General features: G+C 56.1%; 8 protein-coding genes across 8 annotated transcripts; 3 read left to right on the top strand and 5 right to left on the bottom strand.

The window, feature by feature from the left end:
* Nucleotides 1-426: 426 nt before the first annotated feature.
* Nucleotides 427-7,985, bottom strand: INS49_001612 (uncharacterized protein; the record flags this gene model as incomplete). The annotated part of the gene is made up of 4 exons (XM_043162437.1): nt 427-6,308; nt 6,563-6,787; nt 6,956-7,702; nt 7,841-7,985. The coding sequence occupies 4 exons, from the start codon at nt 7,983-7,985 to the stop codon at nt 427-429; spliced, it is 6,999 nt and encodes a 2,332-aa protein (XP_043030943.1).
* A 936-nt stretch (nt 7,986-8,921) lies between these two features.
* INS49_001611 (uncharacterized protein) lies at nt 8,922-9,329 on the bottom strand (the record flags this gene model as incomplete). Its single annotated transcript, XM_043162436.1, has 1 exon — nt 8,922-9,329. One exon carries the CDS (start codon nt 9,327-9,329, stop codon nt 8,922-8,924), a length of 408 nt encoding a protein of 135 aa, XP_043030942.1.
* A 2,697-nt stretch (nt 9,330-12,026) lies between these two features.
* Nucleotides 12,027-14,903, bottom strand: INS49_001610 (uncharacterized protein; the record flags this gene model as incomplete). Its single annotated transcript, XM_043162435.1, has 1 exon — nt 12,027-14,903. One exon carries the CDS (start codon nt 14,901-14,903, stop codon nt 12,027-12,029), a length of 2,877 nt encoding a protein of 958 aa, XP_043030941.1.
* A 1,416-nt stretch (nt 14,904-16,319) lies between these two features.
* On the top strand, nt 16,320-18,066 carry INS49_001609 (uncharacterized protein; the record flags this gene model as incomplete). Its single annotated transcript, XM_043162434.1, has 3 exons — nt 16,320-16,370; nt 16,461-16,472; nt 16,564-18,066. The coding sequence occupies 3 exons, from the start codon at nt 16,320-16,322 to the stop codon at nt 18,064-18,066; spliced, it is 1,566 nt and encodes a 521-aa protein (XP_043030940.1).
* A 586-nt stretch (nt 18,067-18,652) lies between these two features.
* Nucleotides 18,653-19,875, bottom strand: INS49_001608 (uncharacterized protein; the record flags this gene model as incomplete). Its single annotated transcript, XM_043162433.1, has 3 exons — nt 18,653-18,751; nt 18,807-19,450; nt 19,578-19,875. The coding sequence occupies 3 exons, from the start codon at nt 19,873-19,875 to the stop codon at nt 18,653-18,655; spliced, it is 1,041 nt and encodes a 346-aa protein (XP_043030939.1).
* A 541-nt stretch (nt 19,876-20,416) lies between these two features.
* On the top strand, nt 20,417-21,293 carry INS49_001607 (uncharacterized protein; the record flags this gene model as incomplete). Its single annotated transcript, XM_043162432.1, has 4 exons — nt 20,417-20,436; nt 20,555-20,782; nt 20,946-21,078; nt 21,165-21,293. 4 exons carry the CDS (start codon nt 20,417-20,419, stop codon nt 21,291-21,293), a joined length of 510 nt encoding a protein of 169 aa, XP_043030938.1.
* A 745-nt stretch (nt 21,294-22,038) lies between these two features.
* INS49_001606 (uncharacterized protein) lies at nt 22,039-22,924 on the top strand (the record flags this gene model as incomplete). The annotated part of the gene is made up of 2 exons (XM_043162431.1): nt 22,039-22,394; nt 22,423-22,924. 2 exons carry the CDS (start codon nt 22,039-22,041, stop codon nt 22,922-22,924), a joined length of 858 nt encoding a protein of 285 aa, XP_043030937.1.
* Nucleotides 22,925-23,156: 232 nt separating this feature from the next.
* INS49_001605 (uncharacterized protein) lies at nt 23,157-24,586 on the bottom strand (the record flags this gene model as incomplete). The annotated part of the gene is made up of 5 exons (XM_043162430.1): nt 23,157-23,369; nt 23,456-23,566; nt 23,747-23,809; nt 23,873-24,318; nt 24,394-24,586. 5 exons carry the CDS (start codon nt 24,584-24,586, stop codon nt 23,157-23,159), a joined length of 1,026 nt encoding a protein of 341 aa, XP_043030936.1.
* Nucleotides 24,587-25,744: the final 1,158 nt, after the last annotated feature.

Here is a 25,744-nt window from a genome sequence, read left to right as displayed (position 1 = left end):
AGAAAGTCCACGGCCAACTGCCAGAAACCGTAAACGAGGCAGCTATTTGAACTGCCTCTCCGGATGACGCGGTTGCGGCTAAAGCTTATGACTGGGCTGGGACGATGACTTGAACTTTCAAAAAGATCTTATTACACAGATTACGATGATGATAATACAGGTATGACACACAACTAGTAGTACACATCGACCAGCCTGACCCAAAACAATACCAGCGCCACAAGTACCACGCCATAGGAAAGCATCGTCACGAATACATCCTCCTCTTCGTGACATTCGGACACAGCAAGGAACAGCTCCAGTGCTTCCCTAGCTCCTTGCATCTTCACTCGTTCTCCTTCGTCACAGGCCGTTACGACGTGTGTAAACATCGGCCTCCCGGGCTCGTCCTCCCGCCCGATGCGGTCACAGGGATCAAGCACCCATTTAGTGAACAGGCGCAGCAAGCAACGCATTGCCGGTGGCTGGGCCGCTTTTCTGGCCGTCGAGCCTCTTGCGGGCCTCGGAAAGGTCACCGTAGCTCCTCTGGCGCGACAGCTGCAGGCTCCGGAGCATGTGGCTGGGGCTCTTGCGCAGCGCGGCGGGCTGGCCAGGCTTGCCGTCCTCGGAGAGGGAGAACTCCCAAACAGACGGCGCAGTGAAGGTCCCAACGATGTCGTTGGCCGAGGGCGCGTTCCTGCTCCACTTGGACGAGTCGCCGTCACCGAAGGGTGCATACGCGTCAGGGGCCAGGTGGCTGAACTCGGAGACCACGTCGGTGGTGAGCTGGGCCATGTCCAGCTCGTCCGACTCGGGCCATCCGGAGTTGCGGGCGTATACGCGGCGGACGAGCTCGAGCTGCTGCAGAGCGAGCGCCGCGGCGTTCTCCTCGTCGAAGTCCATGAGCTCCGAGGCGGCGTCGTCGACGTCGTCCTCGCCAGACATGTTGAGGTCGAGCAGAGCGCGCAGGATCTCCTCGTGCACATCGAGAGCCTCGGCGTACCGCCTGTCGGAGACGCACAGCGATGAGAGCAGGTTGTTCATGTCCACCGTGGCCGCGTCCAGCAGACCCCATGTCCGGCGCAAGTTGTAAGCCATGGACTCGGCGAGGGTAATCGCCTGGTCTCGCTTGCCTCGGACGAAGAGGACCTCGACGAGGCGGCGACCGACGGCGATGACTGTGGTTGCTGACCAGGAGGCCTGTATAATACGTGAATTCCACAGCTGGGTCAGGAGCCACTCAAGGTCCTCGTAGTTCTTCTGCTGGCCCATGAGGCGGACCAGGCTGTTCAGCTCAGAGGCCTGCAGCTGGATCAGGTCAATGTTCATGCTCCTGCAAGCGGTAAGTGTCTCGCGGAGGATGGTCTTGGACAGCTCCAGCATGCGGTTCTGCATGATGGCGTCAGCTGCCTTGTTGGACTTGACGCCCAAGCCGGCCAGGTACAGCGAAAGCTTGAAGGCGAAGGGGATCGTCTTGGCATTCTTGAAGCCGTTCTGGCTGGCAATGAACTGGTACCAGGCGGTGGCCAGGTCGACGGCCTGAGCGTAGCTGTCGGCCAGGAGAAGGGCGTGCACCTTGGCAGTGACAGAGGTGCAAGCAATGTAGACGAGGTCGTCCTCGTGGAGACGCAGCTGGCCGAGCTCCTCAATAATGGCAATGAGGAAGGCACGGGTGACGAGCGACTCGGTCTTGAGGGAAGCGCCGTACTTCTCGGTAAAGAGCTTGTACAGAGACTCCTCCACCGTGACGAGCTGCTCGGCATGCTGCGCCTTGTTGGCCCTGAGGAAGACGTAGAGGCGAGCACCATCGAACAACTTCTGCTCGACCGACAGGTCCTTGCTGGAAATGCTGAGGCTGTAGCGGTCGTACAGGATACCCTCAGTCAGAAGGTCGGTCATAATGTCCGAGAACGTGACCTTGACGACCTTCTTGTCAGCGGTGACCGTGGCAGTTGCGGCCTCAGAGCTGCGAAGAGACTCCTCGAACGCAGCGATGAAGACCATGGAGCGACGGTCAATGTTGTCGCTGAGCTCAACGTTCGAGTTCTTCTCAATAGAAGCAGAACCAGCAATCTTGCCGCGGGCAACAACGTGGAAGCGGAGCTGCTTCAGCAGAGCCCAGGCCTGGACGGAGAAGCCACAGGACAGGTAAGTCTTGGCAAGGGTGATACCAGACTCGTGCAGCTTGGTGGAGTCGACGTTCGACTTGCCGGCACCGCAGGACTCAGACAGGACCTCGACAACGGATGTGTCAAGCTTCTCCTGGGCCTGCTTGCGTACCTCTGGCTTGTCGGATCGCGCCCAGACCCCAACAAGGGAAGCCAAACTGGCCAAGGTAGACTTGTGGGCAACACCATTCTCCTTCTTGTTGATCTCGAGCTGCTCCTTCCACAGAGCCTCGGCCTTCTGAGCCGACTCAGGGCTCGCGATACCTCTGGGCTTGCTCCCAGCAGCGGCACCAGCGGCGCCAGAGGCACCGACGGCAGCCGAGGCGCCGGTCTGAACGCTGTACAGGCCGGCGAGGTGGCGCTTGGCAGATGCAAGGAGAGAGAGCTGGAAGGCCGACTTCTTCGCGTCGACAGCCTTGCCGCCCTCCTTGCCACCCTCAGCAGCCTTCTGCTTCTCGGACTCGGCAACAACCTCCTCACAGATCTTGACAGCCTCCTGCTGGTGCTCCGCGTTGGTGCTCTTGCGGGAGATGGCGACCAGAGCCAACGAAGCTGACTGGGTGATGTCCGCCTGAGGACCGTATACCCTGATGCAGGTGTCGCGGTACTCGACGGCGATCTTGCGGACCTCATCGACGCCGACCTTGAGGTGGCTGTCGAGGACGGTCGTGTATCTCTTGTAGATGGTCTGCACAAGCTCCGTCGACAGGTTGTACTCCTTGGCCTTGTTGACGAAGGTAACCCAGAGAGAGGCGTAGATGGGGCGGATCTCGTTCCAACGCTTCTGCTCATAGTAGATCTTGGAAAGGGCGACGGCAGCTGGCAAGGTGTCCTTGCTGATGACACCCTGAGGGTTCTTGTCGGCCTTGACCAGCTCAAGGTAGTACCTGTCAGCACCCTTCAGGCGGTACTGGATGCAGAGGTCACCCATGATGTACAGTGTCTTGATCGTCAGAGGGTTTCGAGAGCCAAGAGAGGTCTTGTATCCCTCAAGAAGCTGCTGGTAGACAGCGAGGACCTTGGACCACTGCTGGGTCTGCTTGTGGTACTCGATCAGCTGGTTGGCTGACTCGGTGACGAACTCGTCCTGGATCTTGAGGCCAGAGCGCAGCGAACACTGGAAGATGGCGTTGTACATCTTCTCCGCGGACTCAGTCTGGTTCGACTCGGCATAGGCCAGGGCCAGGCGGCGAGTGAACTTGATGGCTTCAGCCCGGTGCTCCTTAGGGAAGCTGTACTTGGCAGAAGTGCCCAGCTCAGGCCAGATCTGCTTGAGCAGCTGAGAGCAGACCTCGATGCACTCGGTCCACTTCTTCTTGCTGAAGTAGAAGTTGGAGAGCGTCTCGCAGGTCTGGATCTGGCTCTCGATGGTGACAACGGCGGCAACCTCCCTGGTCTTGGTCGCAGGCTTGGTGTCCGAGCCAGCCGCAGGAGCCGCGACAGCAGCCTTGATCACCTCGTCGAGGATAGCATCCGCCTCATCGTCTTCATCATCGCTCTCCTCGAAATCGGCCTCAGTGTCAAGAACAACATCGATCTGAACTCCGCCCTTCGCAGCAACGGCAGCCTTGGCCTTGTCAGCCTCAGCTTCCTTCTTCTCGGACTTCTCCTGGACGGCGCCCATGAGAGAGACAGCAGTGCTGACGGCGGCAGCAGAGTTCTGCTGGCCAGAGCCCTTGAAGTAGCCCCAAACGGACTTGAAGACGGCGATAGCAGTATCCAGGATGCCCATGGACTTGAGCTCCTCACCGACGTCATTGAGCTGCTTGACAACAGCCTCGGACTTGTGCTCGGTCATGGTCTGGTAGTCGAGCCAGACACCGTGGAGGATGTTCTGAGCCTCGGCCTCACGGCCCTGGCGGCGCAGGAAGCGCGCATACGCAATGCTGATCTGGATCTTGCGCTCGTGTGCCTCGGAGATGGATGCCGCAGTAGCCTTCGCAGCAGCGAGGGAGGTGCTACGGCAGTACTCGGTCAGACCACGCCAGAGGGAGATGTAAAGCTCCTCAGCGTGAGTGTAGTCCTTCTTCTGCTCGTAGGTGTCGGCCATGCGCAGAGTGATCTCAACACGACGAATGTCAAAGATATCCAGGTTGCGCTCGGCAGACTCGAAGATAGGCTGAGTGTACTGGACAACCTCCTCGTGCTTGGAGCTCTTGTAGAGGACGGTCTGCAGCTTCTCAGCGGCAACAGTAGCCTCAGCCGAGAATTGGCCATTCTGGGCAATAGACGTCTTGTAAACGTCACGGTACACAGCCTCAGCCTTGTCCGTCTCCTTGATGCTGGTGTACAACTCGGCAAGCTCGTTGTTGTACTTGGACGCGACAGCGCTGTTGTTGCCAGAACGCTGCTTCTCAGTATCAATGACATACTTGAGGAGCTCCTCGCGCTGCGTGACAGCCTCGTCGCGGGCTGTAGCCTTCTGCTTGTTCTTGGCAGAGATGTCCAAGGACTCGGTGGCGCATGCAAGAGCCAGGTCGCTGGTACGTCCAAGAACGGTCTGCCCGATCTTGGCAGCCTGGTAGAAGTACCTGCTGGCCTCGGCTGGGGCAGAGAGCTTCTTGAAGGATTGGGCAACGTTGATGGAACTCTGCAGCACACTCTGGGCTGAATCGCCCAGGGTCTGCCGGCGCACGGTAAGGGCGAGGACGTGCTGGGAGTTGGCGGTGGTCGCAAGCTCCTGGTTGTCCCAGCATCTCTTCTCCAGGCGCGCGAGGAGGGTGGAGTTGGGGAAGACGCCCTTGAGCTCACCGGTTACCAGTGGGGCTTGGATCTGGCCGTTAGCGAAGTAGCTGGATCGCTTGAAGTGACCCAGCCAGTTGCGAGTAGCGTACTCGAGCAGAGCATTGCTCTTGAAGAGGCTGTCAACCTCACGAGAGGTGATCGTGTCCAGGCTGCTGTCCACGTTCCGGTTGACACAAGTCTTGACGTAGAGGAGCAGACGGGCAGTCAGGTCCTTGTTAGCATCGGCAGGGCTGAGAAGAGCAGTCTCGGTGTCCTTGGTCTCCTTCTTGCTGAGCTCGAGGAGCTGCAGGCGAACAGCCTCATTGCGGAAGCGAACCGTCTTGTCCTGGACAATGACAAGAGAGCCACAGGCCTTCTTGATATCCTCGACGATGTCGGTGGACCGAGGTTGGTGAGCACCCTTCTGGGTGTCCAGCTCAAGCAGAGCCTGGATCTCCACGGTGGTGAGAGGTCGCTTGGAAGCGAGGAGCCAGGCGATAATGAGGCGAGCATCACCGGTCAAGGAGATGGTGCTCACATGCCGAGCCAGGATCTCATTAGTGGTGCTTGGTAGCTCCTTGAGAGTGGTGGTGATCTCGGCGGTCGTCTTGGCCTTGGACAGAAGTTGGAGAGACAAGTCAGCCCAGGTGAGAGAGCCCTTGCTGCGGACAGCAATCTGCTCAGAGATGTCCTCAATCTCCTGCTTGGTGCCAAGGTTGCGGCTGACGAGCCAGGCACGAACCATATGCTTGACGTCGACGCTGGTGCGCTGAGAAGTCATGGCGATCTGGCGCGTGGGCTTGGGCCAGGGCTTGGAGAGAGGACGGCTCAGAATGATGACGCGCACATTGTTCTTGTTCTTGGTGGCGATCTCATGGAGGTGCTCGAAGGCCTCGATCTTCTCCTCCTCATCGCCCTCGAGAGAGTCCAGGCCATCAATGACGAGGACAACATTCTCGAGGCCTTGAAGGGCAGTGTCGAGGGTGTACCACAGAGCATCCTCGGCATCCTGAGTGCTGCTGGTGTTGGCACCGAGCTCCGTCACGTTGGCGAGGCAACGGAACAGAGCTACGTTGCCCACGTTCTGCTCGAGGAGCTGCAGCAACAGGGTCTTGACGAGGGCAATCTGTGTGGCCTGAGCAGGGACCTGGCTGTCGACAGAGGCCGAGATAGCCTGGTACTCATGGTGGCCAACGCGCCTCTGCAGACGCTCCAGGATCCAGCCGAAGAGGAAGCTCTTGCCGGCACCAGCCTCGGCGGTGATGGTGAAGACCCTGTCTCTGCTACGGGCGAACTCAACCAGCGGGCGGTCGAGCCACTCGCAGGTGAACTCGGCACGGGGAGTGCGAACAGAACGACGGCCGGCCACCTGGGCCTGAAGCTGGCGGTCCTGGGGAAGCAGCCATTGCCGGATGCTCTCGATGGACACTTGAATGTCTGTTGCGGAGATTTTGTCAGTGACAGGTGACAGGTGGGGGGTGATGAAAGGTTCAACCCAGAATGCAGATCGGGTAAGGGATGGGAGTAGCAGGGGTGATGCATGGTGAGGCTGGAGGAGGCTCTCGACGAGGCTGACTCAGCAACCACACGTCTTCCAACCTCCAACCCGACACCGCATTCCGCCCTACTTTTCCCAAACAACGCGACACGACACAAGCAGCAACAACGACAACAAGCATCTCTGCACTTACCACTGATCTCAGCCGAGTTCTCGAGCTGCCATGTCCACATCAGCTCGGCAATGCGGTCCTTGTGGCTGATGAAGGACTCCATGCGGTGGCCAAACGTCAGGTTGAAGTTGATGGTGATGCTGTTGCTGGTGGACATGGAGCGGGCGCTCTTGCGGTAGAGAATGGTCATCTCAACCGAAAGCCCAAGCATGTCGGCCAGCGACAGACTGAGGTACCTCCTGGCCTCTGAGATGGAGACGAGAAGGCTGATATTACGTTTATAAAAGTCGAAGGTAAGGCCATACTCATGGTAAATGCCGAAAGCCCTCTCCAGAGCCTCGCCGTTTTGCGGGCCAAGCTGTCAGACATGTTAGCTGAGGCGCCCTGCCAAGAGAGAGAAGAGCCTGTACTCACCAGGAGAAGGAGCTGAATGGAAGCCAGAATCAGCTCGACGGCCTCCTTGGAGGAAGGAATAAAGTTTCTCGTCGGCCTCAAAGAGAGACAGCTTCTTGGCAAAGTCCTCAGCCCACTTGAGGATCTTGTCCCAACGGCTGCCCCTCGCGGGCATTCTCCTGAGACGCTCATTGGCGATGAAGCCAAAGAGGTTCTCGCTCGACACGCCGGCCGACAGTATTTGCTCGTCGGTGCCCTTGACCTCGGCCTGGAGCTTGACCCGGAAGGTCGCGACCGCATCAGTCACGATGTGGTTGCCCCTCGGGGCCAGCTGTTTCCTGCTGACATCCTCGGGCGACTCGGAGGGGCTGCGGGAGGCAGACCGGCTCCTGATGGCCGTCTTTGCCCGGTCGAGGATGCTGGTCCTATTCCGGGGGGTGTTCTCCTCGGGCGCGATGGTGGATTCCGAGGCGGCGGAGAAGGCGGATGTGGTAGAGACGGCGCGGTCCTGGGCCTGAGGGCGGGACATGCTGGGCTTGAGGAGGTCCCTGTTGACGATGGAGGGAGCGTGGGTGGTGGTGACGATGCGAGGGATCTCTCTGGAGGGCTCGACGGAGTTGGAGCGGGAGGAGCTGCCTGACTTGTCGTGCTTGGAGGACCTCTTGAGGTGGTTGAACAGGGACATATCAAGGGATTGAAGGGAATCGCGCGATGCCTGGTGTTGAAGGGTGCCGTGGGCGGAGGATTTGCTGGAGACGCTGCTGGCTTCTGGGGAGAAGACGGATGTTGTCAGTTCATGCAACTGCAAGGTGACGCGTTGATTTTATTAATGGGGATGGGCAACGTGTCAAATGGGGCCGGGCTAGATGGTTCGGAGGCGGAGGGGGGCCTCATGTATCAACTCACCTTCGTCCTCGGGCCTGAGTCCGATGGCGCCCAGGGATGCTCCTAGTGCTTCAGACAGGCCCTTCTTGACCCGGTTCTCCTTCTTCTTGCCACGTAGTGAGAAGAACTTGTGATGGGACCCTTCTTTGTTCCCTTTGGGCGGCATTCCGAAGATCGAAAAAAAGTCACGGTGGATCTCGAATCCTCACCGCCTGTGTCCGGAATAGGAAATGGAGAACTTAAGGAGTGGAAACAGGCAAGGGTTGCAGTCTGCAGCACGAGTCGCAATACGAAAAGCAAATGAGACAGTCTAGATGTTTGGAAAGAGGGTCGGGTCGGTTGAGGTCTGACAGTCGTTTCCTCGTCCTCAACGCTCCTGGAGGCTGAACCCGGCACGATATTTATGTGAAAACCGCCTGGCGACGGAGCGGTGTTCGTGTTCCACCCCCGGACCGTCAATCGGCCCCCGCTGTCGATTCATATAATTTGCCCCTGATGGCTATAGATCCACAGCCTGTCCCAAGCTCCTGCCCGTGCCTGGCTGACCGTCGCGTCCGGTCGAGGGCGAGCGGCGATGTCATCACCACCGACCTCACCGCATTCTCGATGATCGCAGGACGGTGTTTTCCTTGGATGCGCGACCAGCGCATGCACATGCGCATGGCCTGGCTATAGGGTCCCTCAGCCCTCCAGGATCCCCTCGCTACACGAGGGGGGAAAAAAAAGGTCGTTGAATTGTCCGTCGAATGTCAGATCCACCCAAGGGTCCCTGATGTGGAGATTCTAGAACGTCCACCCAGGGTTTGTGGGGAAGGAGTCCCAAAGCGTAGGCGTTGGAGCTCCGACAGGGAGGCCCCTTGGCCCGGAGACCCTGGTCCTTTTTTCCCGCTCCAGGCCGCCTCAGGGGCGAAGCCAGCAAGTCCGAACCTCACATCTCCAACCTCACCTGCTCGCTTCGCAACCTTCGAAACATTCGCCGCTGGGGGGCTCCCGACCCGGAAACGCACCATGCCACTGCGGGACCGTCGTCGTAAAAAATCTTCTCTCTCCCGGTCGATCTCTCTGAGTGTGTCCAGCTGGCACCCGCGGCAGACAACGACAGTCAGACAATCTCTTCACGGCTTCTTCCCGTGAAGCTTAAGCGCAGACGGAATGGGCTCCGCTCCTGCTGATCGTGTCCCACGAGATCCAGTGCTGCGGCCGGCAGCAGGCGTGAGGCGAGGGAGCCCACGCAGCGTGGCCTGCGCACATAGCCACGCCACATGGCCATGCATCTCGCGATCCACCGCCGCTTGTTGCTATTGCTGGCCAGGGTGGCTTCCTGCCGAGCACCCCGGCTCCGTGGGGGACCCTCTTTCAGCTCCTTCGAGTCCTCGTGCGCTAACTCGTACGGTGCTGCACGATCTGCTGGCAGCTGCAGCGCTACTGCAACGGTGACACCGGGGAACGGTGAGAGAAACTTCTCTCTCTCTCTCTTCTGCCGGTCGCCTTGCAGACGCAGGTCGCGCATGGCTCTGTTTACCACATGCCCCAGGGCAATATGCATGTCTGGGGATCATGCTTTGGATGCACATGCCCTCCGTCCTTGCCCCTTTCTCCTTTCGACCCTCTTCGACCCTCTTCGAAATGCATGCTCTTCCGGCCGTCCGTCTAGGCTTTGCAGAGTCTACCGAGCTTGAAGCTCTTTACGAATCGAGAGACAGCCGGTTCCATACTAAGAATGGGTGGCTGCACCATGAAGCTTCTGTTCCCAGACCAAGAGTGATACTACACACATACGAGTAATGTCTCGGGTATAATGTTTCGCTAAGCCCTGTCAAGGAAATGAAACATTATTCATCATGGGTTTCAGAAACGGTGGATTATAGTTGCATCGATCCAGCCGGAGGCACTGCCACAAACACACTCACTGTGGGCAAAGACTCTACCATCGGCCCATGAAGCCATCTCATCCTCCAAGAATTCCAAGATGATGAATCTTTGTCTCGCACCTGACACAGCTACAGTGGGACGCGTTGCGAATGAGTGGGTAACATGGCCAGAATACTACCTTGTGTCCCGACTGCATCATCGTGGGGCACTGTACGATGATCCAAGGACGACAACTTCTTTGCCCAGCTGTGTAGAAGACTCGCGTGCACCTCAGGATGAAAACACAAAATGTCCAAGTGCTCAGGTCCCGTCAGCCAAGGTTCAGAGTCCAGAGCCTGGCTCTTCAGTCAGACGGACGTTGACCCATTTCAGCACGCCAATTCCCACCCAGATCTAAGTCCTCGTCCCCACCACGGCCCGCCTGTTGCATGGAGTGCGCATGCAAGAACGGGGATGTCGATCTGAATCGTGCACGTGGTTGTGAGATTCTCGCCGCATAGCGTCTTCGATCCCGCATGTCAGCTTCTCGGAGCCGAAGACTGTCAGGTAGGCGGGGGCGCTAGCTCGCGAACAGGCCGGCGCCTCGGACATCTTTAGCACAGTGGATGAACTTCCCAATCCAGGAGGTTGTTGCGGCTTTTTGAGTCTGGGTCTTTGGCCGGGCGCGCATGTTGATCTTACCGCCGCCGTGACCATGGTGAAAAGCCCGGCTGCGAGCCGCGAATCGGCCGAATACCCTTAATGAGCTTCAGCCGCTCTTAAAAAGATAATGACATTAGCATAGCCCATTGCCTACTGGTAACATATAGTGGGTGCTTGAGTAGTGAGCGACTCCTTATTCCTTGTCCTTCGGGTAGAGTAATTGAGATTGGCGATCCGTGCAAATGGGCGAGAAAAGCCGCGTCTTTGATGAATGAGTATTATCGACTACTGGAGCCATGTGGAGCTTCAACTTATGGGCCTCCTTTATAGAGCGCGAAGTAACCTCCTGCTTGAGCTATTTTAGGCTGGGCTGTGCAAGCTTTGATAATGAGGTAAACTTCACTCAGATCCATTTTGGTGATGAAATCAAGAATTTGGTAATTCTGTGAATCGACTCCTCTAGAAATGAATATACTGTTACGGCATTAATGATCCTAATTGTCTATGCTGTCGGTAAGTTTGGAAAAGGAACAAATGACTTTGAATAGTTGAGCGATGTAAACTTCAAGCAAGTTGAAGTAAAAGCTAATGTTATGTGAAGAAAAACATGTTTATTTCTCTCTCTGTGGCACTTTCCACCCGTGTAAGTGAGAACACCAGCAAAACTTGCGATGACCGAAATTTGGTTGACTGGTTAGGATTGAGTGTCAGTATTCGCAGGTGAACAATTGAGTGGCTCACGTGGATCCGTCATCGTATTGGCTCAACTTCGTTGATTGCAGCTTTATGAGCAAGGAAGCTCGAATCACTTTGTTCTCAGTTACGAAATTTATGGAGTCTTTCTCCCAGCTTCATAAGAGATGCAAAGTTCTGAATCCACGAGATTGCAGAAGGCTCTGGTCTCTAGACCCAAGCTGGCATGCAGGATGTCTGTTGAACCTGATGATGCCATAGAATTGGTTGGATGCCTAGACTTTATGAAGCACCTTCTTGTATTCATCGGCATATGCAAGTAACATGTCATTTCGACTTCCGAATGGTCCAAATATGTATAGGAGGTACTGTACCACACCTGCTCCCAGATGGCAGTTGTTGTCCCTCCGCACAATTCTCTGTACATTGGAGAGTATAAAGGTAATTAGAGCAGATACCTTGCGAACAAGCTCGGGGCGATAGTCGCACCAGTCGACTAGAAACAACACACTCATATGTTGCTAACGAATTACGTGATCCCTGTGGTCAGTCTACCTAGGTAGACTGGAACAGCTCTAGTGCTGCATCCCAGTCCTACTCAGAACTTGGGACACAGAACATGTAGAAGAAGTACACTTGCGAAGGGGGAGGGGGGACTCGGTGGTAACTTTGGGATGGCTTGCAGTAGAGGAACGAAGCCTTTGTCTTCAGCCAACAAGGCATATACAAGCCAGACTCTTACACGGCGCTGATTAGGTAGCGAATGCGTCTCTTCGTGGGCATACTCGTCTTGATCAGTCTCGGTTGCGGCCCCACGCACCCTGCCGCGGGTGGAATTGTGCTAAATCAACAAGACGGTGGAAGACCAATGAATGATTTTTGTGAGCATTCTCGACTCATTCACTCTTGAGCCTCCTTTTCTCTGGACCCAGAAACAGGCTCATCTTCGGCTGAGCAATACTTATAGATAGCAGAGGAGGTTAGTCTTGACCGAGCTACCCTACACTATATCCCATCTAGCCACCCAGCCAACTTCCTCCCCAGCATTCCTGACCACACATATCCTTCCCTCCTCGCCGCCAGTGCGCAACGCCTCCAGTGCCCTCTCAGCGGAGACACTCCCAACCGCCACCGCCTGTCCCTGCGCGAGGCAGAACTCCCCCTTGGTCACGTATCCTATGAGGTCTTCCTCACCAGGCACAAAAGGGTGGTCACCGCTGCCGCCCGGGACCTTCTCCGGCGGGAAAGGGGCCTTGCTCGTCAACAGTGTTTGCGCAAGCAGGAGCTTCTGGGTTTCAAAGTCTGCGCCGGCAGGGAAACGGCGGGGCTGGGTGCCATTCTTTTCCGAGGTTGTGTGTCTTTTGGTCAGAGGACCGTGGATCTGGGCGAGCCATTGGTCGCGAAGGTCGGCTGGGAGTTCCTTACTCTGTGAAGGAGGCTGCGTCGCCGGGACTTCTGGCTGGGTAGCAGGGGTGAGTGGTGTATCCTTTCGGGCTGGAAGGCGGTAGATGCGAGCGCATGGCCCGGCGACGCCACGGCCAAGGATTGTGACTTTGACAGTGACTATAGAATATGGCGGCGGAGCTTCATTGCTTGTAGCAGACACTAGGGTGTTGAAAGCACGTTTGGAAAGATGGTTGATGAGCGTCAATGGATGAGGCGCTTGCACCTTTGGTGACTGTCTCTTGACAGTCAGCTCTCGCTCGGCGGTTCTCGATGGATCGTCTTGCGCGGATCCGGCTTCTGCTCCATCGATATCCATCTTGTCTTTGTTCTCTGGGTCGTTCAAGACAACCTCATCGGAGTTCTGGTCCTTGTTCTCGGATGAGGGATCCTCTTCAGGTTGCTGCAGTCCGAATAACCTCTCAAACTCGCATGCCCAACCAGTGCCGATTTCTCCCTTACGACCAGCCCCTAGGTCAAGAGACTCCCACGCGACCCTTTTCGACTTGGGTCTCTTGGCCCAGTCCGCCTTCCTTTTCGCCCGCTGCTCAAGCTCCCAGTCGGCACCGGCGTTCGTGCCTGGGAAGTCACCCGGAAACCATGGCAGGCCCTGCTCAAAGCTCACCTGCCGCAGCTCGTTTAATCCTCCGATCTTGGGATTTCCACCCGTCGACATTGGATAATGCACCAGGCTATACCATATGGGCAAGATACACTTGTAAGGAGCAAGGAGCGTCCAAGAACCCTGCGAGTGCTTCGTACCGACGCTACGAGAGGCGAATAGCACAACGGGGAAGGGTGAGTCTGCAGCAGTGACGCTCAAAGGCTGGCCTGGTGGGTTCGAGCCTTTCCGCCTGTTGAGAGACTTTTGCGAAGGGAACAGGGAGGCTTTGAATCGGGCGTCGCGGTCGAAAAGAAGGAACGGTGCAGGCTTCGCCTCATCTGACGTGCCCTGGAATGCAGAACAACCATTGGTTTGCTCTTCGGAGGAGATGTGGGCCTGTACTGTGCGCGGAGGATATCGTAGACGAGGATCTTGCGCAGAGAAACCCAAGACTATGTCGCTTGGAGGCGCGGCCGCATTGCTACTCGCGGCTAGGAACTCGAATTGCTTCGCGTGAGCCTCTTTGGAACTTTCCTTGCTGTGGTATGAAGCTATAATGCCGGAGAGAACCTCTGTTGCACCGGGACCAATCAGCTCGATGCTGCCAATCTCAAAGCGAAGGTCCTCCACATAGAGGCGTGGATGCTCTCGTTTGTTGAGGGCGACAAGAATATTGAAAACCTCCAGGAAACACGATGGATGCAGCCGTATGTAGAGCTGCCGTTGGGCTTTTTCGTGCCTTTTTGAGGAATCAGCGTCTGCGACCTCCGGAGGGAGCCCTTGAGTGGCGACTGATTCTGGGTTCCATATGACTGTAGCAGGACCAATCTGTCTCCTTGCGTCGCCGCCAGTCTGCTTGCTGAGGATACCTGACCACTTGCGCCGGCCTTCTCTCCACTTCTTGCCTCGATCGTCCCATAGGCTGTCATGGGACAGACCTAGGGATCTCAAAGTCCTCTCAACGCCTGAGGCATGGCCATACAAGCCGATGGTACTCATATAGGACATATCCCAGACCACAGCGCCTTGCGCACTTGAAGCTCGATGCGTGATTCTGTAGACTTTTTCGTTGGGCGTCAGGGGAACAGCAAATCGCCACAAAGGCTCCTTGGGGGGTGTCATCCTTGCCCGCTTTGCGTGCCAAAGATGTGTAGGTAGCCAGGTCTTTTCAATCTGGCGTTTCCTGAATTTTGCCTTGGGTTTTGGCGGGTCGTTCAACAAGTTTCTCCGTATCTTTGGTCTGGCTGGCCTTGTCTCGATCAACTGTTTAAATGCAGCAGAAGACTCCTCCTTCTCGCCAGCACCAACACTGCCACCGCCGGCCTTGGCCTTGGCCTTCGCCTCTCTCAGCTTGCGCTTTCGTTTCTTCTCCGCCAGAATGCCTAGTCGTTTGGCCGACTCCAGGCGTATGCGTGCCCTCGTGGTCTTCGGCTTCCTCTTCCCGGCTACGACGGTAGGTGTGTTGTCCTGGAGCTGCTCCCGCCTGGCCCTATTCCGCAGCCGCTTGGGAAGCTTCTTCACGTTGTGCGAGGCGGTGCGGCGGCGCATCTCCCTCGGCACGAGCTGGAAGGCCCGGCGGTTGTTGAGGGCTTTAGACTTGCGCATTCCATCCTGGAGAGCCCCGATCTCGAAATGGCGTGCGTTCAGAAATGCCTGCAAATCCAGTTCCCCGTCCTTGAGGGCGGCATCCGCGGGCTGGGACCGGATGGAACGCGCATCTTGGACCTTGACGCGCTTGAAGGCGCGGCCAGCACCCTGGGTTTGGGGCACGTCTTTTCGTTTGTTGCCAGTATCAGGCCTCGCTCCAGAGTTCCCAGGTTGTGGGGCCATGCTGTTGGTAGGCTCTTCCTGGACCTTCACATGATTGTTCACAATAAGTAAGTTTACCAAGTTATGAACCTGACAGTGCCTGACACTTTTGTGCAAGTTGCAAGTGAGCCGTGCGACTCCAAAAAAGTCGAGTGAGGTCTTATCTTATCGGAAGTTGGAGCTGCAGTACCCGAGTACCTACCAATTTAGCTATGACCACGCCACGGTACTGTCATCCCTGCAGGAGCAGAGTGCCTAGGTCCCTGGATAGACCCTGGAGTGTGGAGACGATGAGAGGCCATCTTAGGAGCCCCACTTCGCCTTGCATTTGGTCTGTTCTGTCACATTGGAAGATGAGTGTATGATCCAGCCGAGTTACATTAGCGTCCTGACGTCTCCTTTCTCGGTCTTGATCTTGACTTGATCTTGACTTGACTTGCATGTCCATCTACCGCAACTTGCTTTGACGTCCCTGCTCGTTGCTCAGGTAGTTGAGGCGCTGCTGGCAATTGTACGTCGTTACTCGAGACTCGTCCCCCCCAGCTAGCGGCCCTGATCCGATCGGCTCGTTCCAACGTCATTCGTCCATGTTCATGGGATCGTGATGCGTGTCGCACAGTCGCAACCAGGCTGACAGACAGGCCAGCCCCCGGATCTCATCGAATCAGACCAGTCACACCCTCTCGAGAGGCCTGGACAGACATTTCACGGACATTGTCATTATCCTACGGCGTTGCTTATCTATTTTCACGATACCAGGCCCGCGCAGACGGTGTTTCACTCGGCACCAACAGAGACCGACGGCTCCGTCATCCGGCCCTCCCGGAGGTCTGGGACCCAGAGTCTGGCCTGGACTGGACTGAGGCCAGCCTCCTACGACATACCATACGGATATTAATACCTTTTCGTTTCGGCAGAACTGCTGCACCTATTACAGTTGCCATAATAAGCTCTAGAAAGGGCCGGGGGCCCTCCCGCGGCCATTCGCCTTCCACCTGCATCTGCACCTGCACTCGAGCTTATCTTGACAGCAGCCTAAGATGGCACATCTCAGTAAGCTCAATGTCAAGAAAAACTCATTTCTCCACGCCGTTCCTCCCTTCGTTTTCCATTCCTTGAGTGAGACAAGGTGAACCAAGGGAAAGGAGCGCTGCCCTCTGTACCACCATTCACCCTCACTGGCAGATTGGTAGCCTGCGCTGCGTTGCCGGCGCTCCTTCCCGCTCATTCGTCTCACCCGTCTCACTCGCTTTCTTCTCTCTTATCCGTCACTTCAGCCTTGTTTTCTTGTGACCACCATCGCCTACATTCCTCTTGAGATTAACCCAACTCGTGCCCCGCCACTTCATATTTCATACGCATCCTCAAAACTTAGAGACCCATGCACGACCGTTTGGCTGCTATCTGCTCATTAGCTGTCCGCACTCCCTTGGAGCAATGGCTTGGACTAACGTCAACTACCTGCCTTTAGTCAACAAGGCTCGCAGGGTGAGTCTATCCACCTCTTTGATTAACTCATCACCATCGAACATCGCCGATCTTTAGCAAGGGAATCATAAGCTAACACATAGCCTACAGCCCAAGTTCGACGTACATCTTAAGGCAAGTGGAATATGTCCGGGTTTAAAAGAATACTCACGACCCAGCTGTAGTCTCTGTTCAAGCAATTAACAATGCCCAGATCTACGACCTTAACAACGTACCCCTGGTTCAAGGTGTCTCCCTCATAAAATGGCACCTACCGCACTCTATCCATGGCGAGCACCGCGGGCGGACCGCCAAGTGCCCCATCGCCAACCACCGCGTTGAGTACGGCTATGGCAAGGTCATCCCCGTGCGCATCGGAATCGACAAGAACAACAGTCTGTCCGAATGCCTGATTGAGTTTGAGGTCCTGCAAGAGTTCAGCACCCACGGCGTCACCGGGAGGAGTGAGACCATCACGCTAGGCAAGGTGACTCTGAACCTCAGCGAATATGTCGAGGAGAGCGAGACGGTGGTGCGCGAGGCACCTTTTCGAAGCCACGGCCCCAGTGTCGGTAGCACCACCAATGGCTCTGCTGGGAACGTCAACGCTACGTCTCACACCCGCAAGAGGAGCAGTCTATCACAACACACGCCCATCACCCCAGACTCAAACGTCAGCCCAACGTCGTCAGCCTTGCCTTCAAAATCGACCTCCAACGAGGCCACTAACAACAAAGCACCCTCGATAAATGAACCGGCTCCGGAGCAGCACGTCGAAGACGGCGTCATCCGGCGCTATCTGATGCAGGACTCCAAGATCAACAGTACCCTCAAGATCGGCATCCTCATGATGCAGGTAGACGGCGAGCGCAATTTCTCTGCACCGCCGCTCAAGACAGCCGCCGTTTTTGGCGGCATAGCAGGCATGGTGGCCGAGGCAGCCGGCGGGGCCGGCGGTGCAGCGGCAGCCGCGGACTCGGGGGTGGCCGAGTTCGGGCACCTGCACCTGCAGGACGACACGCAGGACCCGAGCAGCAGCAACCTGAGCGCGCAGTTCTCGCTCGGCAAGAACAACGGCAAGTCGCGGGACATCTACGAGCTTCAGGACATGTACCGCCGCGCTCTGGCCGCCAGCTGGGCGTGCCAGCCCGGCGAGCTCCCCGCCGACGAGTGCATAGAGGACATCTTCGAGGGCGGCGACGGCTTTGGCGAGCCCGACGGCGGCTCGCCCGTCGCCTCCCCGTCAGCCGCCGGTGACGCCACACCTAGGGGCCACCACAGCCACCACCGCTCGCGCCACTCGCTGTCCCGGTTCGGCAGGAGGCTGAGCTTTAGGCGCGAGGACAGCGGCAGCGCCGGCGACGACGAGTTCCTGCGGCCGAGCGACAGGCGCGGGCTCGGCGGGCAGAAGAGGCAACACTCGCGGCACGGCAGCGGGGAGAGCGCACACACCGTGACGGCCAGGCATGACCACGCGCCGCACCACCACGGCGGGCCCCGTGCCCCGAGTGGGCATCGGCGGGACGGCAGCAAGGACAGCGGGCGGCCGCCCAGCTCGTCGGGGATGCGCGGTCGGAGCGAGAGCCTGTCGAGCTTGGCTGCTACGATCGAGAGCGAAAGGGGTAGGAGCGGGTTTAAGAGCGCGAGGGAGGTCAACGAGTTCGACGTGCGGGATGACATGGTTGCTTGGAAGCTGCCTGGTACTGCTGTCTCTTGAAAGCTGACCAGACGGCGGCATACTGTTTACATACCTATATATATACATTGTAATAGATCACATCCGTCTCTTGGACGGCAGGTTAACACAAGTGTTTTGCTCCAAGGGAGGTTCTTTCTCTACATGTGAATCTGGGTGAAGCTTGACCTTTGTCTTCGCCATTTCATAATATTTGTTCCTTAGGCCAGCGCCTGCCCCCGCCCATCATGGCCGCTCTTGACGTCTCTTCCGCCTCCGAGGCGCCTCTGAAGTCCAGAAAGACGATCGTCTGCGAGCGAATCGATCCGTCTCGTGAACAAAAAGGCAGGGTATTACAGTGATGACGACCTAGCATCTATATCAACGGTCGAGACACCCCAGCACATCTCGTGCTTCCTGCTCCTTGTCCATGGTTCGTCTACGTGTCCCAGCGACGTTCCATAGAGGACCCTTAATCAACGAGAATTGGTTTCCAATTCGAATAGCCATCGTGGCATCGCGGTATCGCGGTGTCGTGGCGCTGAAAATTTCGAGTCGCAAGCCAAAGTACTAGCTCGACCTGGTCGGAGCATTTTAATAGCTGTCGGTGGGAAGGTTCCCAACTGCTCTATTTGGGGTGTTCCTTCTCCCATTCTTCAAAGTCCTGCTTGATCAGCTCGCACTCCTTTTTGAGATGCTGGAGCTGCTTCTCGTAGTCTTCGACAATCTGTGAAATCATGTCAGCTTCGAGCCGTCTCCGGACACGAACGGTGTGATCTTACCTTCTTGACTCTGACCTCCACTTCCTCACCAAGGCCCTGCTCATCGCCCAGCCCCTTCTTCTGCAGCTCCGACTGCAGAATCTGGGCTCTCTCTCTGAGCATTATCAACCGACTCCACAGCTCTTCCAGTCTCGCATTGACTGCTGGGTCCTGCACACTCTTCTCCATGTTCTCCAGCTTGATTCTCAGCTCGTCCTCATCGCCCGAAAGCGCGTAGCCTCTATTTCGCAGAACCTGCACCTTCCTAGCAAGCACCAGCGTTCGTCGGCGCAGGGCATCGTGTTTCCGCCTCGCGTTGATCGTCCGCACACTCCACTCCAGGTCATGTTTCGACAGGATCGCATCGAGACAGTTGTTGATCTCGTGCAGCCTCTGATTGAAGCGGCCAACCGCGACGCGTTGCGCCTTAAGCCGCTCCGCGACAGCCTCAAAACCAGAGGCCAGCACGGGCATCAGGCCAGGTGCGGGCTTGTTCTGCAGTGCTTCCTCCCATTCTTTGGCGTTCTCGTCCTGGCCGGGATGGTAGAAGGGGACGTGAGCGTCGTCAACTTTGTTGTAGAAATAGTACTTGAAGACACAGTCGGGCTGTTTCGGTCTCCATTTGGCGAGGACCAGAGCCATCTGTTCGGGGATGGATTTGCCATCTACGTGATTCAGCCGCAAGTTAGCCATTTCTGGTCGCCCCGAGCGTAGGATGACGCAAAGGCCGTGGTGTGCTTGGTCAGAGTGCAAGCCTACTTGATTGAGGGCCGTAGAAGGAAGTTCACATACAAGGTTGTGGTTGAGCGCCAGGCTGGAAGACTGGGTTGGCAGCTTGATTGTTCTGCGGTTGCCCAAAAATGGACTGACCCAGCTGCGGAGCCTGCTGCTGCTGCTGCTGCTGTGGTTGTTGTTGTTGTTGCTGCTGCTGTTGCTGCTGCTGCTGATTATTCGTCTGGCCAAAGATGCTTTGTGTTTGTGTAGGTTGCTGCTGGGTTGCTGTTGACTGCGCAAAAGGGTTCGCTTGCGTGGTCGTATTACCGCCGCCAAACAGCGAGGCGCCGCCAGAGGGCTGACCGAAGAGGGACATCGCGACACAGTGCAGCTAGCGCTTTCGCTCCGGTCGAAGTGGGATCGAGGGATCGTAGGTGGAAGGAGAGTGGCGGGGGTTTTAGTCGCCCACGCCGGCGAGGTGTAGAAAAACAAAGAGCTATCAACACATTCCCGCTGCGCCGAACGTGTCAAAGGAGCAAATATGTGGTGGTTGCGATGATCCTGTGTACACAAATGTGTTGCTGTCGCCTGGGTAGGAAGGCGTTGCGCAGTGGCCCACGATACAAAGAGCGTGTGCCAGGTATCAGATGTCGCTGCAGCAACTTGGGTGTGTTGAGGTCGCGTCTCCAGCTGCTCGAAAAAGTCCAGGTCCCCGTCGTAGTTGGACACTCAAAGCTTGGGGCACCTGGGCGGGCAGGCAGCGCAAGAGACCCACATCAGCGCATAGCACTGGCCAATCAAGCCGTGCCTCATTCGAGTTGCTAAACCTCACCCAACTTCCGGCACTGCCAACCGTCGTCATTAAGCCGCGGGTCTATACACTTTACAGCCTCACTCCGAGCCCAAACAACGCAGAGATGGCGTCGCGAATCCCTCAGTAAGTCAATTGGTCCTTTCATCAGCTCCGGGAGGTTGGGCCAGCTCTTCAGCCCCTCCATAGCACCTGTAAAATGCAGTCAGCATCTCGAAACAGCCCGGCTAACTGTCAACCACAGATTCAGTGAGAAGCATCTCATCGACACGACCCCTCTCCCCGACTCGATCCCCAAGGTCAAGGAGCTCGGCGCCAGCTCTGCCCCCCTTCAGTCAGCCTCCTTCTTCATCGGCGCCCGGTGCAAGGACTACAACGATGATTTCATGAAATGCAAGACCGAGAACCCCGGCAAGGGCGAGTTCGAGTGCCTGAAGGAGGGCCGGAGGGTCACCAGATGCGCGAGGAGCGTGTACGTACTACATACCTTACGAAGCCCCATCGAGCAACTCCGAAACGGGCTCCGCTGTGCCGTGCTCGCTCGCGATGGTCACGGGCACGCGCGTCGGCGGGGAGACGGGCGACCGGATAGTTGTATGCCTTACTCGGGGGCCGCTCGCTAACGTACACTCCAGTATCGAAGATATCAACAAGTCCTGCCTTGAAGAATTCCGCACCCATTACGAGTGCCTGGACAACAACAACCAGCAGCTGTGGCAGTGCCGGCCAGCTGAGTGGCGCCTGAACAAATGCGTATTCCACAACCTGGTACGTAGCCCACGATTTCCCGACCAACCGCTGGCGTAGCATTCCATGCTCCCGTTTCGTGTCGCTGACCTCGAACACCATCACAGAAACTCGAGAAGACCATCCCAGATGCCGCTGGCAAGATCCCCGTCCACCAGCGGTCACAACAGATCTACGCGCACGCGCCGATCCCATATCAGCCACATGCCAAGTACGATGACGCGAAGTCATCATAGAGAGACCTATTTTGCGTTATATCAGGTCGGACAGGCGTTCCCTCGAATGCTGAAAACGAAGGTGCTATCTGGGGGACACAAAAAGTGTGTACATACTCTAGACACGGCGTGAATCAAAGAGAGCAACAAGCTTTTTCAATAACCAGGTCGCGTTTTGTTGCTGGCATCTTGGGACATGATCATAAAGTGCAGCGGGGAGTGACCCGAGGTCTACAAGGGGCAGTCTCTACTGCGCCTGGTCCAGTGCAGCGAAAAGGTACAATATGCTTCTTTTCCCTCAAATTGGTTGGTCATCCACTGCAAGCATGTTGGAATGCCCCTGAAGACCTCCAAAACTGGCGCTGTAGGTAATCCCCCGCTCATGGGGGTACACAAGATTAGATCTGTGCCAATCAGCTGACAGTCCCCCCAAGAGTCTTGTTCAGACAAAATTTCTTCCAAACTCCTCACAGTTGTGTTCAGAAAACGTCTATGAACGGGTACTCAAGCTAATCTCGCATGGCCCATGAAATCCGAGGCACCCGGATCCAGTGAACGCAGGAGTAATGAAGCCGACGAGGCTGTGATGACCTTGGAATACTGACGATATCGTAGTCTATAAAGAGTTCTGTCGAGCCCTGAAGTGACAGACCCAAAGGCGTGAGGCCCCATCCCTTCTCAGAGTTTCACTTGAAAAACACCGTGATTTCTATATAGCTACGCAAACCCTTTGCGTCCCTCAAACATTTGACCACATTTTTTGGCCATGTCTCATTGCTCTGACAACGCATCCAGCACTTGCACCGAGAGCACGGAAGTGCCGGACGTCTGGGAGTTCTACTCATCAGAGGCAGTCCATTCTGAACCGAAGGCCCTGGCTATTGTATCGAGTCCCCAGGGCAGCCCCAGCCTCATCGACATAGATTCTTGGATCGACAGTATTCCTCAGACTGGCAAGATGGCGGCCAATGTGGCCGCCGACGCCGACGGCCTTGCGGACACATTTCAGCACCTTTCACTTGGAGAAGGGGATGCTCGCGAGACGAGTGTACAGCTCAAACATCAGCACACTGCTATCCAAGCGAATCGAACTATTACAACGGATGACAACACCGAACTTCAGTACTTGTGCCGGGACTTCTGTCTCCAGGATGAACGCATCCACGTGGCCAACAGACCTCTCCGAGGATCTTCTCAGCATGTCCAACTTCGCGTCCTCGGCTGGAGATCATCTTCCGAACGCCTCCTCGCAAACCCAGAGCAACACAACGATGCCAGTCGGCAGGACGTTCGCCTGCCCCTTTGGGCGCCTCAACCCGATCCGCTTTCGCGAATGCGATACCGTGCGTCTAACGCGCCCGGGTGCGGTGAAACAGCACCTACTCCGGTACCACGAAAACGACCTGACCGAGAATCAACGCCAACAACTCCATCTGAGGCCCCATGGGCGTCTGTCGCATGCCGAGCAGTGGAATGCTGTCTGGCAGAACGTGTGCCCTGGTAGGAGGCTGCCAGAGTCGGCCTACCGGGATGAGTTCCTGGCTGAACAGGTGCTTTCGCTCAGGGATTTCGCCCGGGGTCAAAACCTGGCAGTGACAGATTTTGAGGCTCTGATGGCGCAATGGAGAGCGGAGATGCGCAGAATAGTTTAATTTCTGCTTGGAAATGGGTGGGTGCCCCGGGTTCTGTCCAGAAAAAGGAGCATGATACACCGCTACGCAGCACATGAGGTGACGGTTGATGGGATCCATAGGGTGTCACATGCGTCTCTCGGGTCTTTGTTTCCTTTCGTTTGTTTGTTTTCCATCTTTCCTTCAGTTTCGTGCCATCATGAATGAGTCCTTTTCTACAGATTTACTGAACTTGCGCACAACTTGAAAATTCTTAGCCTATGACTACTTGCCTGTGTAGGCACGTCTCAGGAAATGCATAGCCTCTGCTGATCCTTCTCATCCAATCTAATTTGGACCTCCTCTGTAGCTGCTCCCTCCATCCACACGGGACTTTCAGTATGCCAACTAGAACCTTGCCAACTATGTCTCGCTCGACATGACTCCTCACAGTCATGCCAGTCAGCGTCGAACTCGTCGGGGTCGTCTGAAGAAGGCAGATATGTCAGCAGGGATCCTACACAGAGGACCCGAGCAGTTCATTCAATCAAGCATAGTCCGCACATGACATACCAAACGTATAAACCCAACGGTCGGCATGGACCATACTTTTGTGTAGTTCCCAAGTAGGCTCGGCAAGGCTACTCTGACGGTCTCCGAGACAATGCCCTTTACTCCAATGGCCTGTACATAGGTCAGCACCTCCTTGTTCAGCCCCTCCTGTATCGAATTCGGAACCAAGGACACTGGGCACGCAATCAAATAGAATCAACCCAACTGGTCCAGGGACAGGAGAGACAGACCATACTGATACACCTCAAACCACCATCGGCCCCCGCCTGCAACATTACTGTCCCATCTTACCACCGGGGTGACGCTAAGCCGTGGAAGTTCCAGAGCCGCTTCCAGAGCCCAGCGATTTGTCTCCTTGCAATTGTCAGGCACAAGCTTGTTTGTTCTTGTCCGACTGGACCCCCACACCACGCGCACCTGCGCACCCTCCAGCGCGGCCTCACAATCCAGATTCGGGGCCTGATAGTCGCGCACAGTCCACGCCTCGATGTTCAGCCATATCCATTCCTGCTCATCAATATTCGCACTTAGGTCTGGCTTGCAGTGCTTGCATGCGCCGACGGGGCCGTCCGACTCCAGACACCACTCCTCGGCCTCGACCAACCGTCCGCCTGACATCAGGCGCGGGCGGTACTCAAGTGTTACGAAGTGAGCTCCGCGGTTGGGGGATATAGCGCCTATTGCTAAGCAGCGTCCCAAAAGCCCGGCCGCACGCGCGGCCTCGAGGACGCGCTTCTTCTTGCTTGAATGCGGGCCGGGGCTGTCGATCTGGGCCTTTAGAGCTGCGTGGCGCGGGTTGGCGAGCGAGAGGAGGGTCAGTTGGAGCCTTCGCGACGCGAGGGCTTTTTGGACGGCCTTCTGGACTGGTTTTGTACCAATGGTCAGCGCTCACCACAGTCACAGTCACGCTTTGGGTCGGCGAAGGTGGCACACGCAACTCTTGAGATCAGCGCCACGGGCGTTGTTGACCTCTGCGATATTCACATCTTTCTGCACCCAAGTAGCGATGACCTTGCTGTCGACGCCAAAAATTCGTCCTAGTGCAACAAAGAAGCAGTTGAAGCGCATCATATCGGGGTTGAAGGCCACCGCCAGGCGAAGCGCGTTTTGGTCGACTGGGGCGTTGGCCATTATGGAGTTCAAGCAAGTGAAGCAAAGATCATGTGTGCCTGGAATCGATACGAGATGAGAGCACTTCCAGACAATGGGCTCGGACCAGAATCAGCTGGTGAAGATTGTATTATCATATTCAGGGTAGAGCAGTTGGAGCCTTACTCCCAGACTGTTAGATTAGGAATAGCTGTAGATCGGTCAAAGATCCGTGGTTACACGACATTGGGCGGGTTGATCATCCCGTGGAAAGACCTAGCAGGGAAAACTTAACACAAATTCTTCTTATCATACTTTCATACGATACATACTATTAACATACACAATGAAATGACTCCAGATCCCTTTAGTGGCAGGAATGGTCCAGCCGCTCCCTATACTCATGTAGCTTCGGCGAAAACCCACACCGGTGGCATGAGATAATCCAGAAGATCCTCTAGAAGTATCAAAACAGTATAGAAATATACTGAATCCAGCACCCGAATGCTAGATACTTTGTAAGGTGCAGTTATTGGATTTTGAGGTGAACCACTGTGTTTTACCGATCTCTGAGGCTGTCCACAGCTGGTCTGGGAAGAAAGTTGAGCTACCTGATGGCACATTTTATTCGGTGTATACTCCAAGGCGATGCCGTCCAAGCTTTAGAATTCTCGAGACCTGGCCGTGTATGAGCCTGTCGTTTCGTTCCACTCCAGCAATTGCATCTGGCCATCAAGATCAGGGTCAGGTTGGTTCTTACGAAGCAGCTTTTTAGTAACGCAATGTCTGCTGTGTACTAAATTGAAGATAGGATTGGGCTGCCACAAACGCGTCATTCCATGAGGGTTTCCATGGAGAAACTGATCTTGAATCAGAAGAGCAGCAACATCATCCATCGAAGGAACGGCTACACTCGCTGAACATAGCCTTGGGGGGGGGGGGCTATTGATTCCATAATCAGATAGATATCTAGACAAGCCTTGAAGATTACTGAGCACAGACAGCCAAACATCGTGTCATGTCATCCATCACAAAAACCACCATTGACGGGGCAGCGGGCAAGGCATTACCCGTTGACAATACGACACAGCCATGGCAGACACATTACCATTGAACGAGAAGGATTCAGAGTCAGCAAGTTCTTGACCCTTTAGGATTCCATCTTCGATCCACTCAGACATGGACGAGCACACGGGGACG

This window comes from Diaporthe citri, assembly GCF_014595645.1.
Source record: "Diaporthe citri strain NFHF-8-4 chromosome Unknown scaffold_1, whole genome shotgun sequence".
Lineage (NCBI taxonomy): Eukaryota > Fungi > Ascomycota > Sordariomycetes > Diaporthales > Diaporthaceae > Diaporthe > Diaporthe citri.
Note: the sequence above shows the minus strand (reverse complement) of the source record. Positions and strands in the feature narration are given on the sequence as shown.